Source organism: Bidens hawaiensis, unplaced genomic scaffold (genome assembly GCF_021521415.1).
Source record: "Bidens hawaiensis isolate Kalapana, Puna unplaced genomic scaffold, B.hawaiensis_p1.1 tig00000416_1, whole genome shotgun sequence".
NCBI lineage: Eukaryota > Viridiplantae > Streptophyta > Magnoliopsida > Asterales > Asteraceae > Bidens > Bidens hawaiensis.
In genome coordinates this window covers 5,305,316-5,324,277 of record NW_027491029.1, presented here as the reverse complement: position 1 = coordinate 5,324,277, position 18,962 = coordinate 5,305,316, and the positions used below count along the sequence as shown (strand labels likewise).

Genomic DNA, 18,962 nt, shown 5'->3' with positions numbered 1-18,962 from the left:
TTAGGTGGGAGTAATACTAGGATGGGTGACCTCCTGGGAAGTCTCCATCTAGACAACCAAAAACAAATCTATGAGCTCTCTTCGTGGGTAGAGCGGACAATATTGGTGGTGCGAAGGGCCGGATGTTACAGGCACTGTAAAAACTCGGATCTTTCACTTACATATTACCCGACCCGTTTTCGTTTTCGGGAAATTTTAATCAATAAAAATATTTGAACTATTTCATTTTATTATTATTATTATTATTATTATTATTATTATTATTATTATTATTATTTTCTTTTTTCTTTATTATTAAACTTTGAGTTAACTACATTTTACTTCCCTAAAGATAACTTTTAACTCAGTTTGCATCAACACCCATAGTTAAGGGACTAAATAACAATTCTGCCTAATTATTATTTTAGTATGAACCAAACCCAAAACCATACCCTGATCCAAACCCACACCCAAGACCCGATTAACAAATTCGTTTACCCAAATCTTTAGCTTGGATCGCAATTTACGTGATAATCAAAGATTTGATATATGGAAACCTTTCACCATGCCATATCCGGCCTAACTTACAATTGAATTAGGAAACCTTAATCTAATCAATATGTATTTCTTATGTTATACAAGCCGTTCATGACCTAGATTATTATTACACATAATCGATGCATTAAAATCCAATTCATGGCACACACACAATCATGCTAGCAGCACCTACTAAAACCCTGTGTCTCATTCAATTGATCGGCCTTCGATACCTGTTTCTGGTTCGCGTTTAGCCCATCGGAATTAAGTCCTTGTTTGCCTTCAATCCGTATCGTAGAAGGTAACTAATATATGATACTAGTTCGTTTTAGTCTCTATTTCATTAGCCCCATGATCAATTAAACTAAAATACAGTGGTTAATTGATTTAGGAATTAGGGTTTATGTTGATTTGGGGGAATAATTCACCTGTCTGTTTATATTTGTTTTTTTCTAGGTTTTAGCAATAGGTTTGGGTAGAACAGATTGTTTGGGTGTGTCTGTATTGTTCACGTGAACCGGCCATCTGCTCGGGTTCGAATCTGGGCAGAGGCGGTTTTTATTTTGCTTTTCTTTTTATATATTTAAATGATTAATTAATTAATTATAATTATTATTAATGATTAAATAAAAATTATCTTATTTTAAAACCTACATCTTGGCTTTTTGTTTCTTGGTACATCTCGTTAAAAGTTTTTGTTTATGTATATCTATTATAAATATATTTTAATATTAACCCTTATTCTTTTTATTTAAAACTCGACATTTTAAACCCTCGTTCCTCGTTGAACATTTTATAAAATTTGCTTATTTTCATTTTAAATATGTATATATATATATATATATATATATATATATATATATATATATATATATATATAAAATAATCGTACTAAATAGATTTTTATACAAGTCTCAAACAAAATATTATTTATGTATTACTACTTATTATAACTAAATAACTACATATTATTAAAATAATATGATTATCTATTTCTTTATATTTGTTTCTTAAAAATTCAAATAATAAAAAGTATATCTCAATTTATATTTAGTTAAATTATTTTATTTAATTTGTATATTTATTTAGATCTTATTATTTCAAGCATATCCTATATTAATTAAATTATTTAAGTATTTAATTATATATTATACAATGGGTAATTATTAGGGGATTTATAATTAGTAAGACTATTATTAACAATGACGGTAAAGTTAAATCGATTAATCAATAATTATCATAATTCCAAACATAACTCAAATAACATCGAAATCTTAATTCAATAAGTTGTGTTATATCTTCTATAATTAATTCTTATTATTATCATTTAACTAGGAATCCTTGTCGGTGTATCCCGAAGGGTTCATCATTCTCACACCATCATTATTTGTATTTCGTTCATCCGATCAGGTGAGTAATCACTCCCCCTTTTACTTCTTTTTAACCTTTTTGGGGACATATGCGTATCGTATCACATTTATCTGTTATCTACTATCCAAAATCGCAACTGTTTAATCCAAGTGTGTATATCAGTTTACGCCTAACTTGCTACTTGCTTACCTACTTTATATGCTTCCGCATTCGGAGAGGTCCAACATATTCTCAGTCTAGTATGATCATACGACCGTAGTAGTGGCCGGCGTTCGACGCATTGACAATGGTTTCACTGACACCTCATTTTTGGTAATCAATGCCCATTCGCATGGCAACGGTTTAGCCCTTTCTTTATGCTTGATTGTTTGTGTATGTGCTAAGGTTTAACTGTCTATCTCACAGGAACAGTTAGCATCTTTCTTTATATATTATATATACTATTACAGTAGTGTCTTAAACTGGTGTTTTACTCACTCAACATGTGTTGTTGACCAAAAAATATATTTTATACGCATTTGCAGGTTATCAGCTTGGTTGTTTAGCAAGATGAAGATCACGTAGAGATGCTTTTTAGGATACAAACTTAATTACTCATTGTTGTAATTTCGCTATACTTGATGTACTTAACTGTAATTGTTCTATTTGAAATTATTTAATAGATATTGACACTTTTAATATTGCATATAGTAACCTTTGAAAAGCTGTGAGCAATCGGTTCGCCCCGGCATTTCCGCCGTAGGTTGGGGTGTGACACCCCCCACCATATCAGAAAAAATAATGATCATGCACCTTTGAAAGGTGGTGGGGGCGTTACATAGACCGAATGTCATTCGCCTAAATCGAATGTGCCATACGGACACATAAACGTAGTATTAGATGAATAGCTATCTGGTTGTACCCGAAATACCCATCTAAAAAGAAATAAATTTTTTGACCAGATAGCTTTTCAATAATTTGATTGATAAACGGGAGCGGAAAGTGATCTCTCGATGGAGTCGCGTTCAGTTTTTGATAATCAATAAAAATATGCCACACGTTTAACAGCTGGGTGGCCACCTCGTTACTGGAGTCATCCTTGACAACTTGGATGCCCACTTTTTTCGGTAATGTCTAAGTCGGGCTGACCCACGTGCTATCAGAGATGGAAAAATCCCAACATCTAGCCACTTCAGCAGTTCTTTCTTCACCACTTCCCGCATTATCGGGTTTAACCTCCTTTGAGCATCGTGTGCGGGTTTGATATCCGGATCTATTAAAATTTTATGCATCACCATTGAGGGCTGATTCCCTTCAAATCCGCTATCGTCCACCCGATTGCTTCCTTGTTTTCAATCAGTACCGCCATCAAAGCACTTTCTGATTCAAAAGATAAATGAGAAGATATGATAACATGTAAAGTTTCATTCTTACCAAGGAATGCATATTCTAAATGTGTTGGGAGCTCCTTCAACTCGAATTTTGGTGCCTCCTATAATGACGGTTTCAGCCCGGCATCTATTTTCTCGAGTAACAATTCCACCTGAACTGACCATGGTGGACGGTCTCCTCACACAATTCCAACCCCCAACTGTCTCTCTTCCTCTTCCAGCAACTTATCAGTTTCCATATGTAACCTGTCAAATAAAAAACACTTCTCCGTTGTGCCATCCGTGCTAACGACAGAGTTGTATAGAGGAATGCACTCGTCAATGACATCAGCCATGAAGCACCCGTCATCAACCAGAGAATTATTTACATTTGTGAAAACATTAATTCTCAACTCACGGTTACCAAATGCCATGTCAACGGTACCATTTGTACAATCAATGTTGGCATTTGCGGTGGCCGAAAAAGGCCTACTGAGGATAACTGTGAGATGTTCGATCCTTTCTCCCAAAACATAATCGATGACCAAAAAGTCAAATAGAAAGTAAAAATCTTCCACCTTGACGATAAAGTCAGTCAATATCTCTAGAGGAAGTTTCGAAGTTTGGGCAGCTAAAACAATTGTGGTGGCGGCTGCCCGAAGCGGACCGGAGTCATACTGATCGTATAGACTTCCCTGGAGAATACCGATGCTAGCTCCAAGGTCTAGAAGCGCCCGTGTCATTTTAAAATCACCCACTTGAATGGGTATAATGGGTATTCCCAGATCTTGTAGCTTAGGTGGAAGAGCACCCGAAATGATTGCACTCACATTATCGGTAAGTAAATCTGTTTGGGAATCTTATGACTCCTCTTTTGTGTGCACAATTCTTTCAAGTACTTCGCATACGCGGGAATCTGTTTAATGGCATCTAGAAAGGGAATATTAATTTTAACTTGTTTAAACGTTTCCCACATTTCTTCTTGCTGTGGGCCCCTTTTGGATGCCGTCTTCTCCTTAGATGTCGTCAACATCGCATCGGTATAGGGAACAATTTCACCTTCCCCTTGTCCTTAGGATTCTTGGTGTCATCTCTCAGGACCGGTTTATTAATATTGTTTTCACTTTTGTTAGATTCATTTAAATTAACCTGTTCCGGCTCGTCATCACTGACGAGTGTTTCATCAATTTCTTCCACTTCCCCCTCAACCAGTGGTGGTGGAACCCCAACTTTATAATCATACCTTTTTCCATTTCTTAATGTACTTTCCTGGTTAACATGCTTTTTCAAACTCGAGTTGTAGTGGTTCTGTTTGACTGTGGTATCACTCAGAAGTTGACCCACACTCTTCTGCAACTTGCCATACTGCTGCGAGCTAACCAATCTGCTTTGACATTGCCTCCACCGATTTATCCCATAACTCAAACTGTTTCTTAGTATCAACCTGATCATCTCTCATAATCTTCATCAAAGCATCCAACTTCGAGTGCACCGACTCGTCTCCATTTCCCGAGGACCCTTCCACTGGTCCTAATTCTTATTACCCAATGAATTACCACCCCGGTTACCGTCCCTGTTATACCACTGATTCTGATTATACGAAACCCGCTGCTGATAACCGCCTTGGTGGTATTTTCCCTGATGTCTGTTCTAGTTCGATCCCTGAAAATTCTGGTTTGACTGGGTAGCCACGTTCCTGTATCGAAAGTTCAGGTGATTCCTCAGGCTCGGGTATTAAGTGTTTAAATTAAACCCTTGGCCCTAGGAATCCATGTAAGTATAATTAACCTCCTCGGACTCATCATCATCATCATCATAGAACTCGGGGCAATTTTCTAATTTATGCCCTAAGTCAGCGCATTCCTCACATACCGAGAATTTGACTCCAACTTTTCCAACCCCTTTCTTTTTCCCTTTTTCTGTACCAGGCCAGTTCATGTTCCAATTCGGCTATTCTTTCAGATTCACTCGCGGCTGACATTACTAGTCTGGAAGTAGTCTGGTGTCTTCATCTTTCTGATGTTGCCTCTGCTTTAGAGTCTTCACGCATAAACTCCAAAAATTCCCAGTCATCTTCCTCTGGTTGGTTCAACAGTTGACCATTGCATGAAGCTTTCAAATGTTTTCTATCCTCGTAAGTCAACCCGTCAACAAAACACTTCACCAATTCCCACAATTCAATCTGATGGTGTGGGCATTTTCTAATCATCTCTTTAAATCTAGTGAATGCCTCATGAAATAGTTCGCCCGATAACTGTTAAAAAATGGAGAATCACAATTCTGGCCTCGTTTGTCTTTGACTGGGAATAATACTCATTAAGGAACCCCTGCTGCATCTCGGCCCAATTACCGATACTGTGTATCGGTAACGAATTAAAACAGTGTTTTGCTTTGTCTTTTAAGGAAAATTGGAATAACCACAACCGAACCTCGTCCTAGTCAAACGTACCATTACCAATCGACCCGCAAATTGCCAAAAAAATCAGACAAATGTGAATATGAGTCCTCAGAATCCATTTCGTGGAAATGTTGCACGATGGTAATGTCTGATGGCCGGGACATAAATGTATGTTATCCCGGTACTCGCACCTGTGGAACAATCGGGGATGCTCCGTCTGAAATAGCCGGCCTAAGCCGATTTGTTAAAACCCTAAACTGGGGCTACATACTTCCTCCTTCGCCCCACTTGATTTACTAGACCCCCTCTGTTAACCTAAATGCCCTGACCTCTGTCAAACCTTTCTGCTTTGTTAACTCTGTTTCTCCCAATTCCAAATCTACCCCTGTTTCTGTTAACAAACTCACTATGTCGCTGGTTCACCGGTTCTTCCACCACTTCATCCCAATTTTCATTACCCTTTATTATGGCTCAAACCCATCATTCTGTCTAACTTGCCAATTTACCTCGTTATTACCTTCAACACCGTGACCCGCGTCATTCCCTTCCTTGTCTTCTTCATCTTATATATGGATAATGACATAATTCTCATCATGATTAATCTGAACTCTGTATCTAGGGGTATTATGTGGGTCTGATGGTCCGGCCTGCTTTCGGTTTCGGTTTCTAGATAAGCGAGCTGAGTTTTTTGGGTTTTGTTGTTGGTTGGAATTTATTGGTAGAAGTTGGTCATTTTCGAGTAGGATTTCATTGTTTGGGTTAAAACGTTATTTTCTGGTAGTGGATTTGGGTATTGGTTCTGGTTTTGATTCTAATTCGGGTTTTGGTTCTGGTTTTAGTTTTTTTGTTGACCTTCCATTTCTGACCCTCTATTCTTAGCTCGGTTTTGCCGAGCTAATCTCTGATTTTCAAGCTCGAAAATAACCGATGATTGTCTGCCCGAGTGGAGGGTGTCCATAAACCTGTTACCTGCACAAACAACACATCCCGCGTAAAATGGAAAATTAAAATTTAAACTAGAAACTAAAAATTAAAACTAAATTTAAAACTCAAATAAACCAGAAAATCAACAGACACGAAAAACACTAAGCGCACTAACTCCCTGGTAACGGCACCATTTTGATGCTAGATTGTCTCTATCAAGTCAAAAACAATTAAATCAATGTCCTAATCACCTAATCAAGCTAGGGTAAGTAGGGTGTCGAACACGAATAGTATGTGGTCAATGTAATCGTGTAAACAACTTCTAGTATTATGAAGTATAACTGGTAGTGCTGATCACACAAGCAAATAAGTTTGAGTTTTAATACTAATTAAGCAAGCATTTAACAAATTCAAGAAATTAACAAAAGTAAATCACACCTGGGGTTCAAGAATGTAGACATACAGTAATCTCATGCAATCTAACAGATTAACTACTACTGATTAAAACATACTGATTACCGAGCTAAACCTTAGGCATCAACAAACGCTAACAAACGACACTAGTTATCAAATAGTCCCTGCCTGTGTGACCCAAGTAAGAGAAATTGTCTAGAGCTGTATACAACGTCTCATGGGAAAAACAAAGAAAAATCAACCTCCGCCTCCACCTATGTCCCGTATTCTTCCGTCCAGATCTGGGGTGCCGCCTTCGAGATCAAGATCTGCTTCTGCTCAGGGTGAAAGTGATATGCATGGGTTCCGCCTTGACCAAACTGATGATGTTCAACGTGTTCAATAGGAGATTACTCCAGGAATTGAGGTATGTATTACTAATAAGGAGGTTTCTTCAATACCGGGTTCGACTAAGGAATCATCGGAGTCCTATAACAATGAGTCAGTTAACCAAGATACTAGTTCTACACACCAACAAGATCCTACGGGGGTTAAAGATAAAAGTGAAAGCATAAACATGGTTAACATGGCCGCTCAACATGGATCAGTAAGTTCAAGTCCTATGGAGGGATACCCATGTCAAGAACTATCTAAAGTCCAGAATGAGTCACAATCTTTGCCGGAGGATGGGAATGATGTTCAGACAGTTGAGCCTGATGATGATGGGTACTCGCCAATCCATAACACAACACCGTTAATACATGCGGATCAGGTAACTCTGATTATAAATGAAAGGGTTTGTGCTTTAAAATTTTTAGATTCAAACTGGTCAAAAGAAATGGTCAGTTCATCGGAATTATCGGCGGCGGCCAATGCAAGGATTCACGCAATTCTGGATGCCAAACTGGTGGATCCTATTTTTATGGAAGAGATTAGAAATTCAAATTTTAATCTTCCAGAAAACTTGGATCCAGATCAGAATGAGGCGTTTAATCATGGGCCGGTGGGTCAAGCCCAAGAACCTTTCACATCTCAAGGAAGCCCGAATGTTGGAGATGTAATGGGCTTGAGTGCTAATGAAATTAATATGACAAGTGGGATGAACCAGATCTATTCGTCTAGACCTGAGCTGGTTAAGCCCACTTCGGAAAATCTCTCGGCCCAGAATGCACCGTCTGTTTGGAATACTTCGAACCCTTTGTTGAAGAAATCTTGGACTTCATCTCAAGTAAGTACTTTGTTTAACTATGAAATCAATAATAATATGCAATTTTATGATGACATCCCCGACCAAGATCCGATCAGGGGAACTTATTTGTGGAATAAAGAGTTGTTTCCCCAGCTCACTAAGGGGGTTATGGTTGAAAATAGTGAGACAAGACTCTTGTATGATCCACCCAAGTTAGATAAAAATGGAGAACAAATCATTGAAATAAATGCGCATTTTATGAAGAAGAGCATTGAAACTCATGAGGTTCAACTTTATGGCTATTTTGTGGGTGGTAACCCTTCTTTCCAAATGGTTAGACAAAATATTATCCGCATGTGGCATAAGTTTGGGTTAAAGTCTATGTTTAAAAATAGAAATGGGTTTTATTTCTTTCGGTTTAATACGGAGGAAGGCATGCCAAATGTTTTAAAGACGAGCCCTTGGGGTGTTGAAAATGATCCACTTATGCTCAAGATTTGGGAACCGGGCTCTCACCTTACTAAACCTAATCCAAAGACGGTTCCTATTTGGGTGGGAATTAAAGATCTTCCTAGTTGATTATGGAATGGAGGTAATATTTGTCAAATTGTTAACAAAGTGGGAAGGCCCCTAATGTTAGACAAAGCTACACATGAAAGATGTAAAACCAAAAAAGGTCCTTCGGAGTTTGCTAGAGTGCTTGTTGATGCTATGGCAGAAAATGGCCTCCCTACAACGGCAAAGGTTAGAATTCCAAAATCTGATTTTGCTCCTTGTAAAATTGTTGAGCTTGAGTTATGTTATAAATGGAAACCATCGTTATGTTTCAAATGTGTGGTCTTTGGTCATGTATGGGAAAATTGCCCTAATGTTTCCCTTAGGGAAAAAAATTGATCAAAAGAAACAAATGAAAGATCAAGAGCAAAGTGTTAAGGCAAATAATGAAACCCAAATTGGGCCTATGGGATCGGTTGTACAGAATGGGATCAATGGGTCTAATGAAACCCAAGATGGTGGATTGGATGATGATGGTAAACTAAAGGAAATTGAAAGGGATGTTGTCTTAGTTGGGCCAGGATCGGATGGGTTTGTTGAGATAAAAAAGAAAAAAAAAAAAGAAGCCCAAGCACAAGGTTCAGGTTGCGGAGAAGCCTGTTGCGTTTGGGGCGGGCTTTAGTACACAGGTTACGATACCTGCTCCTATTTGGAAGTCCGTTCCAGCTCCGGGGGCAGGCCCATCAAAGCAACAGGTGGGCTCCGACTCAATTCAAGTGGCGGTTGTTTCACAAAAGAAGATTGATGAACAAGCCAAACCGTATGAAATTAAGGTTAGTAACAAGTTCTCTAACCTTGATCAAGACAACTATGTTGAGGATGATTATGAAATATTTGAAAGGGATGTGGAATCTGAGTCAGATGGAATGCACGGTACATGACTAATGACAGCTTAAGGAGCAAGAGAAAGAACAAGCATAGGAGAAAGCCATATTATCACTGATTGTATTGTCTCTTTGATTGTTTGATTTATGTTTCTAGTTTGTTTCATTTTGGTTTGTGGTCTTCATCCGTCCATGGTTTTATGTCCAGGATGGGGGAGATGCACTTGTTTGTAACCAATTTTTATTTCAGTAAATTTTACCAAGGGCAATGCCCTTTTACCAAAAAAAAAAAGTAAGGGCAATTGTATGCTTCATTGTATTCAACTAATCAAAACAATCCTATGAGCAATTATTATAGCAACCGACAAACTAATCATTCTGATCAACGTAAACCTAAACCGACTGAATGTACAGCAATACGAAACATCAATACTCATAGTTTAATCAATAATATTTACAAAGTATTAGTTCTTAATACATGAGAAACTGAAAATCATACAAACTTTACATCCCGGGTATGATTCGAAGGATTTAGCTGAGCCTCAACATCATGGAATCTTCAATTATGATGAAAAGGAACATGTATGTGATCTCGATATGTACTAGTATGATGGATTTGCCTCTCCTTTGCTCTGGAAACTGCCTTGAATCAGTTATGGAATAATAGGGTCCTCAAAATAATCATAACATAAAAACCCTAACTTTCCCGTCTTCGTCACCCATCATGATACGCGATGGGGTCTTCTGGGGTCCATCGCGTATCGCGATGGACCATAGTCAACATTTAATTTATTTAAATCCCATTGCGATACGCGATGGGTCTTCTCACCAGCGATAAAATATTCTTTTGCATAGTTTAGCGTGTTGGATGTCCCGGGCCTTCATCCCGTACCTCAACAGGTCCAAATTAAATGCTTTAACGCATGTGACCTAAAAAATGCAATAAACACGCTTGAAGTTTTGAAGTTCCCACAATAACCGGTTAAAACTAACAAATAAAAGAGAATAAATACATACAAATTAACCACCCATCAATAATCTCGATGGGTATTTACTTACTTGTAGACTCCTTGTAAGTATTGTCAACAATCCCTTTTAAATCTTATGACTTTCATTAAATCATTTTTCGCATAGAAATCCTATGTCTATTATCAAATTAGATGTAACATATGATCTTTCAAAACAACTCGTAAATAATATGTCATGCAATATTCGAATGAGTTCCATATTAACCCTTGTCACTTAATGAATTTGTATTGTATTAATTCATCAACTTTTACAAGTGATTTTATTAAATTTAGAAGCATCTACATTTATATGTGGTTAAAGTTAAACCATTAGGAATCCATCACATAAGCAGGTGCTTTAACAGTTTAGAATCCCCCCATTTTAACAAGTGAATTAATCATTGAGAATCCTACACTTTATCAAACTGATTAGTCATTTAGGGTATGTTTGGTAAAACTAGATAAAAGTTGTTAGCTGATAGTTAAAAGTTGGTGGCTAGAAGCTGTAGCTGGTAGCTTTTTAGAAATATTTAGGTGTTTGGTACAGTAGCTGGAGCTTTTAATAAAACTAGTTGGGTGCTCGCGCAGTGCACTGTTCTAATCCGAAACCTATTCTGACTTTACCCCTTTCGACTCAAAAACGTACCAACATGAACCGAACTAAATTAGCCTTTTTTGCATAGACTCGTTCCGACCCTAATTTGGTCTTACACATGACCCAGACTTGCCTGACTCGACTTGTTGATCCTAACCAATATTCATATAATATGTTAATTTTTAAAGTTAAAGAAGTATAACAATATGATACTCAAATTAAAGAGAATAAGATGCTCGTTTTTATGATGCAATTTTTTTAAAAAAATATATTCACGTGTGAAAAAGTTATGGTTTTTTAAAAAGTTATGGAGGTAGATGGTTTTGAATATGGGTTAAATATGTAATTAATATATGAATTAACAAAATATGATGGAAGCTCAAGTACCAAAATTGTAAAATTTGAAATATTAAAAGCTTGTAGCTTTTTTAAATGGTACTAGTTGGAGCTTTTAGCTTCAATCTTCATCCTCTTACTTAAAAGTTTCAAGCTACTCTAACCAAACAATAAATATGAGTTTTTTTCTCAAAAGTTTGTAGCTTAAAGCTTTTAAAAGCTTCTAAAAGCTCTTTGCCAAACATACCCTTAGAATTCTCGACTAAATTGGTTTAATAACTTGGAATCGTCCTCTTCAACAAGGGGTTTAATATTTCACTTTGGATTTCACCTACAACTTTGTGACATTTATAAATCTTGTATTCATTTAACGAGCACACTCGTATCATAACCCTATACAAATATTTGCCATAACTATCTTACCAACACATATACTCCAACAAATTATGTTCCTTATTCCACACGGCAAACAAATCATCCCCCCCCCCCCAACACACACACACAATGGTGTGTAAAATCCTCATACGACATTTATCTTCATAATAATCTTATAATCACTTTAGAAAACAAGTAAATAAGACATATATTGTCATAGATTGAATTTAAAAAGCACCCTCGTAATCTCATAAACGTTCAACTTTTGCCTTATCGTCTCAACTTAAATTCAAATCAAGTTTAATGCAAATCACGTTCACTAAATCTTGTTCATATGAACCAGTATCTTAAAATCTTGCCTCATACTTTTGTGTATGTCATATATATACACATTAAAAATGCTATAAATCAGCTTCAAATCTCATGGTTATACCAAAATACACATTATTGTCTGCAAATCATAAGCATTTATCTTGTAGCATACTGCTTTCATTAAGACTTCCAATACATTTCAATATAAATCATGCTCGGTAAATCTTAATCATATCCATAAATATCTATTAATCTTCTTTTATTTTTTTGCATATGCCAGTTTTACACACAATCAATCACTTCAAAAATCAAAGTCAAATCAACACACATGGTATTAACATACATGTTATAAGTGACATGATGGCTTCAAATCACATAGGGAGCCTAAAAGGGTTCACTTAAGTTTCATAAATCTTTAAAGGTCATACAACTTTTTGCTACAATTCGAGGAACACATATCAACAATCTTCAACCCATTTTCAATCTAGACGGTCTTTTAATACGAATTTTAAGACTTGGGATTTACATTCAAAATCCTTGACACCATTCACACTTGATGGGTCTTTAAAAACTTATGATTCTCATACAAATTTTTAGTAGTAGTTTGAAATCTTTTATTAGAAATCCACCCTCAATCCTTTTATTTTTCGTTAAATCCTTTATCCCAAAACACCTTGCCACTTACAATCTCACCAACTATTGAATTCAATAATCCACATGATCACTCGTAAATCCTTGGGATTCATGTTTCTAATACGAGTCACATGCAACATTTTGATTTACATTTAAATCCTTCGTAACTTCAATTTTTTTTCCCTTAGTCTCAACATTGTGATTCATGTTTCCAATACGAGTCATGTTTCCACCATAGGGTCCATATCTACGAAAATGCCACCACGGGGTTGAAACTTGCGTTTTGAGTTTCACCACAGGGACCATAGATGCAATTAACTCTTATTAATGAAATCGAATTTTTATTAGTAATTATGTTGATAATTTAGTTATATTGTTTTGATATTTAAAACTTGTTAAACGTGGTTAAAGTACCTTAAATTGAGCTAAAACGCATTTAGGAAAGTACAAGGACTAGTTTTATCAGAATGGAAACTACTGAGGGAACCACCCTCCTCGCATGGCACCTAGAAGGAGGTGGAGTGCCTCGCGTGGCGCGAGCTATAAAGTTGTGCAGGTGTTTCGTGTTCAAGCACGTTAACTCGTTTTTGGCTCTTTTAATCCGATTTTTGGTCTTGTATAGTTGATAGGTATATATGTATATCATAATTCTAATTCAAATAATTATCTCCAAACTCAGTTATTATCCATTAATTCATTTAAACACTTGAGATAAACATAATTTGATGATAAAACTTTATCTCTTGATTTGAATGATTTCGTGATCATCAAGCTCATCCATTCCTTTATATACACCTATTAGCTTCTACAAAACCATTTACCCAACTCAATTCACTATGAAAATCTGTCCTTGGTGTTTTACTCTCAAGTTCAAGCGAATTTGACTTTTGGAAGTCAACAACTCTCAAGATATATGTTTCTTCTACTTTCCTAATCAATTGATGGGTAAGTTTAATTCTTAATGTTAGTTATAAACCCTAGAACGAAAATCTTCAACCAATTTCAATGTATGTGGGGGATTTCATGTTCAACGTAATCAATTTCAGTCTAGGGTTTATGTTAGGAACTAAATTGAGGCTTTTCAATTACACTACAAATTGACCCAATTAGTTTATGATTTTTTTAATGTTTTATGTTTGTAATTAAGTTTTGGACTTGTTGGAACCGAATTCGATCCCATAACGATATTTAGACTGACTACGAACCGAACACTCGCTTAAGTTTTATTTTATTTATTAAACTCATATTTTGTTATTAATTATTGTTCGGTTTGGTCTGATTTTAACTTTATAATATTTATTTAAACTTTAGGGCCTCCTCAAATTCGGTTTGGTTAGCTCGCTTAAGTCAATTTCTTCTATTTAATTATCTTCTTTCACTCGCCAAATTTTAAGCTGAGTAAATTATATCCCCTTTTTAATTTTAAATGTTTTGGGGACAACATGTATATTATAAACCTCAATATTATTATTTCACAACCTCATTTACAATTCTAATATATGCATTTATGTGTATTGCTCAATTATTTGTTATATGTAATGTGCTAAAGTGTTTATTGTTTTATTGTTGGTGGCCTCATCCTCATCCTCATCCTCATCCTCATCCTCATTAGTAAGATCTTCACCATCTTAGTATCTTGACTTACTGTCATGATGAACGAATTTTTATTTGTTACTGTTTCAACTTAATTGTTGTGATTACGCATCTGCGTGAGAATTGTTTTATTTATTATATTTATTAACTCGTGTATTTGCTAACCAACCTTGTGTTGATAAAATATTATATTCATACATGGGATAAGGGAAGATATGTAAGTAGGATAAAGACCTTAGAATAATCAATAAATAAATAATTTATCTTCATGTCTTGTTTGTTTGGATGTTTTGAATAATATTTGTTTTAAATTTTTTGATGTACGTTGACTATTCAAAAAAAATAGATATTATCACGTTAATGTTGATAATTTCTTGCGAGCTATTTCGCAATCTGTTGCACCCCGACATTTCCGTAGTAGGTTGGGGTGTGACATGTCACATTTGCTTCTTTCCATTTAGGACAATAATTTTTGTGTTCACTTTAATAAGTAGATATTAAATCTTGGTCCTTATCAATTTAAGTGTAACATTATATACATAAGCGTAACGACGTCGATATTTTATCAAATTCCATACATACTTAAACATGATACATTTTATTGGGCTCATTAATTTAATGTTATTGAGGTTATTTGGTAATCATCATGTCTAGTTTCTTTTCGATAGACATTTTTAATTTATCTTAACCATTTTCACTAGTTGCTTTAAATTTTGAGTAAATTTTACCTTTTGCATCGACTAGCATACCCCGCTTTAGATATGCCATAGACTCTGTACCAGTATGTGGTTCTCCTAACGGAACACTAATACTAACCGAAGCATATGTAGTTGATTTATATGACATAGTTAGTTACTCTGTATAGGTCAGCAAACGTGCCCTGTAATTAATTTTTTAATCTTTGTAAATGAATTATATGTTGAATTTATGGTTTATGCTTTTTAATTTAAGGATCGTGATAATTTATTTATATTTAAATAATTTTCTTTACTGGCCGCTTTGATCTCTTCATTATGTTGTTAATTCCTAAATATTGATATCAATAAACTAAGCAGTCAAAAAAGTCACAAATCCCTCGTTGGCTCTAATCTATAATCATAATAACAATTTCAGGCCCAACACATATTCCCAACATTGCAAATACACATCTTCTATTTTATTCTTTTAAAAAATAATTATAGAAGACGAAAATTGGTTGTTTGGTGTGATATACATGTAGCCGTTAAAGACAAAATCTCCGACGCAACGGTCACATTATATGTAATCCAAAATTCAATTATTTTTAGGTAACATGCATATGTCCATTAGTCTCGGACACATACCTACGTTGTTGTTGTTATTATTATTATTATTATTATTATTATTAACTAGCTTTAGAGCATGTGTTACACATGGGATAATTCAAATTATAAACTTACAAATAAAGCATATAATTGCATAACGTATATGAAAAAAAATGTATTACATCTATGATTGTATCTATACTATGTGTACATAAATTGATTTTATTTATATCACATAATAATTTTTATTAAATGAACTTAATTAAAAAAATGTGCGTGCAAAAACGTACCGGAGAACACTCTTTCTATTGAAAATTAATTCTTAATGTCATATATGTATAATTGAAATAATTTTAGTTATGAACCAATTTCGAAAATAAGACATCTCATACGATAGTAGTTCTAACCACTAAGCCTAAATACATAATGAACGTTACCTTTATTGATATATTTGTCAATTTAACTCCCATCAAATGAAAGGAGAACACTTAAATTGTAACGACACATGTTTTTCGAAAGCTATGTTTTTTTAAACTAAACCATGAAAAAGTTTTTGATAAGTTTTATGGGTTTCTCGACTTTGTCATAATGACAACATAAAAATAACATGTTAACTCATTCAATTTTGCGAATATTTGCTTCATTTGAACATAGTTTTGCATAACATGCTTCTCATACAACGTTCTGATCACAATTGAAAGAAAAGTTAATGCTGACACAAATATTTCAAATTTGATAAAAGGTATAAGCATTGATAGGCGTGATGACATGTCGAAAGTGTTCACAATCTTTTCTTAAATTTAAAAATTCGAAAGAAAAATAGTCAATTTGTCAAATCCTGAACCTTTTGATTATTAAAAAAAGCCCTTGAAACTAAATTTGAAACCTGAATCATGTTTAAAATTCTAACTTTCATTCGTTTGACATTTTCAAGTCAACACTCTGAATCCGTAACAAATTTAACGATAAGTCTATTTGCATTCTCAAACTTTTAAATATACTTAGATTTCTCATTTTTGACCCGTAATAAATTTTCATCTAAATGTAGTTAGCTTGTATAAAACAATCTATTTACCAACTTTTGACCCACAAAATCAAACTTAAGTTTCACAAAAAACCTGAAACAATCTTAGATAAAAAAACAACTCTGAAATTAAATATGATAAACTTTGTTATGTCTAAAAGTGACTGGTATACACTATCATTACATTTTAAAATATATATAATTTACTAAATTAACCGAAAAATAAAAGGATGGATTTAAATCATATAGTTATAATTTATAAATTTATATGACAATTTATAATAATAATAACAATAATAATAATAGATAAATTGATTGATTATTAAAAAATGGATCGACTTTTAAACATATATTTATAATTTAACGATTAAAAAAATATTTTGTAAAATGAAAACATATTCGAGTTTGTTTTTCTTTACAACCTTCTACGATATACGTAGTACAATACATTAATGATAACATTTGAAATTATATTCTTTTCAACATTTGACAAACATGGTTTTTTTTTACCAGTAAATCATAGTCATTTTATATATAATTTACTATAAAACGATTATAATAAAGTGGCAGGCAAACGGGCAACAAGCTGCGCCGCAACCCCCTTTTGAATAGCAAAGCCAATCCTGCTAATAACGAAGCTTTGGGACCTAGGAGCTGAAGAGGTTCCGTGTACGACACGCTGAACCCTACTCAAAAAATTCACAGCTTCTGGGCCAGAAAACCAAATGTATCAAAGGCAAATGGTAGAAAGACATGTTGATTATCTAAACAAGTTTTCTCGTGTTTAACAACTTTGCCCGATTCAGCCTTCAACGCAGCCTGACCCACAACAAACCCTGAGCCCAACAAGAGGAGACACTCCTGTAAGATCCACACAGGCGTGTTTCCCCCCTGCCCACCCGAATACAAGGATATCAGCTGGTCGCAAAGTAGACCTCTCTTCAAGAGGATCCGTGAGAAAGTTAACAGGGGCCTCCATTTTAGCAGAAATCCCTGCTTGTTTAAGAACATCACACAAAACATCCCTAACCAAATCATGTATGTATTTAAAGCCAGACAATTCTTTGCAATGCACCGCATGGTCACCAAAAGAATCCAAACAGACCTTGCGACAAATTGGGCAATGCTCATCAGTCGGGAACATAGGGATCATTAACCGGTACTTAAGGATAGCCCGATACTCCAACCCCGACATGCGTTGGCCTAATCCTTCAATGGGGATTGCCGTTAGAAAATCCTGATCCCGAGAAGCCCGAAGGCATTCAGACACCGCCTTTTGGCGAGGAGATAGATCAAACTTCACTTCTAAACTCTGAACGATTCCACTAAATAAGGCACTCGCCACAACATGTTGGGCTAATATTTATTAATATTTTGGAATATAAATAATATGTTTATATTTATTTATATAAAAATGTATAGATATAATATAAATAGAGTGTAAAAGGAAAGTGAATAATCATTGATCTATTACATATATTATGGTTAATTAAGATTTTAGTTTTGGAGGGAAAAAAATTGTAAGAATTAACCAAAAGATAACAAGTACCCACTGTTATTTTACTTTTTATAATATGGAGAAGGGAGACTATAACCGCTAAGTGCCGATTGGGCCACTTGACGGCAACACATTAGTCCTTGAATTTTTTTTATTTTTTTTTGTTTTTAACGTGTCGAATATAGCGAAAATCAATCAAATTTGCATAGACTTAAAGCCACAACGTTCGGGTTTTATCAACATCTGATTTCCAACTGACGTCATTCCATTAGTCCACCTCATTTTTTATATTTTGTTTTTTGTTTTTAGGTCTTGTAACATAACAAAGTAACCGTTCGGGTTTTATATTCATTTTTTTATCTTTAACAAAGTTATAAACGACAAAACTAATGGAAATATGTCGATAATCATCAATAGTAATATCTAGGTAAAAATTCCGTCTATTATACGACATTGTGAAGTGTCAGCAAATTAATTTGTTACCAGCGTATGTCTGTATGCGTGTCACCAACGAGGCAACGAAACCAGTTTTTACTGACGGCTTACGCATGTTTATCAAAATACATATGAATTATAGGGAATGCCATTTAAAGCGAAAGCCAGAATTTTAATTCGAGCACTACGTTTACCATTTTTAAAGTTTTGGATGCCTCAAAATGCTAGTTCCTAAACAAAGTGTTTTCTTTAAGTTTTAAAATGGTGCCGCTAAATGTATATCCTCTATGTTGTTTTTACTGAATGTGTATCCCCTAAACTTATTAGATCAATTACTATCAACTCTTAACAT

The 18,962-nt window shown here is 34.8% G+C and overlaps 1 protein-coding gene across 1 annotated transcript; it reads right to left on the bottom strand.

The window, feature by feature from the left end:
• Positions 1-3,436: 3,436 nt before the first annotated feature.
• On the bottom strand, positions 3,437-3,979 carry LOC143624648 (uncharacterized). The gene has a single exon (XM_077095227.1). The coding sequence runs from the start codon at positions 3,977-3,979 to the stop codon at positions 3,437-3,439; it is 543 nt and encodes a 180-aa protein (XP_076951342.1).
• Between the last annotated feature and the right edge of the window lie 14,983 nt (positions 3,980-18,962).

Bases quoted from the DNA above. Each gene is read 5' to 3' on its own strand.
- LOC143624648 (XM_077095227.1), bottom strand. From the start codon at position 3,979: ATGACACGGGCGCTTCTAGACCTTGGAGCTAGCATCGGTATTCTCCAG.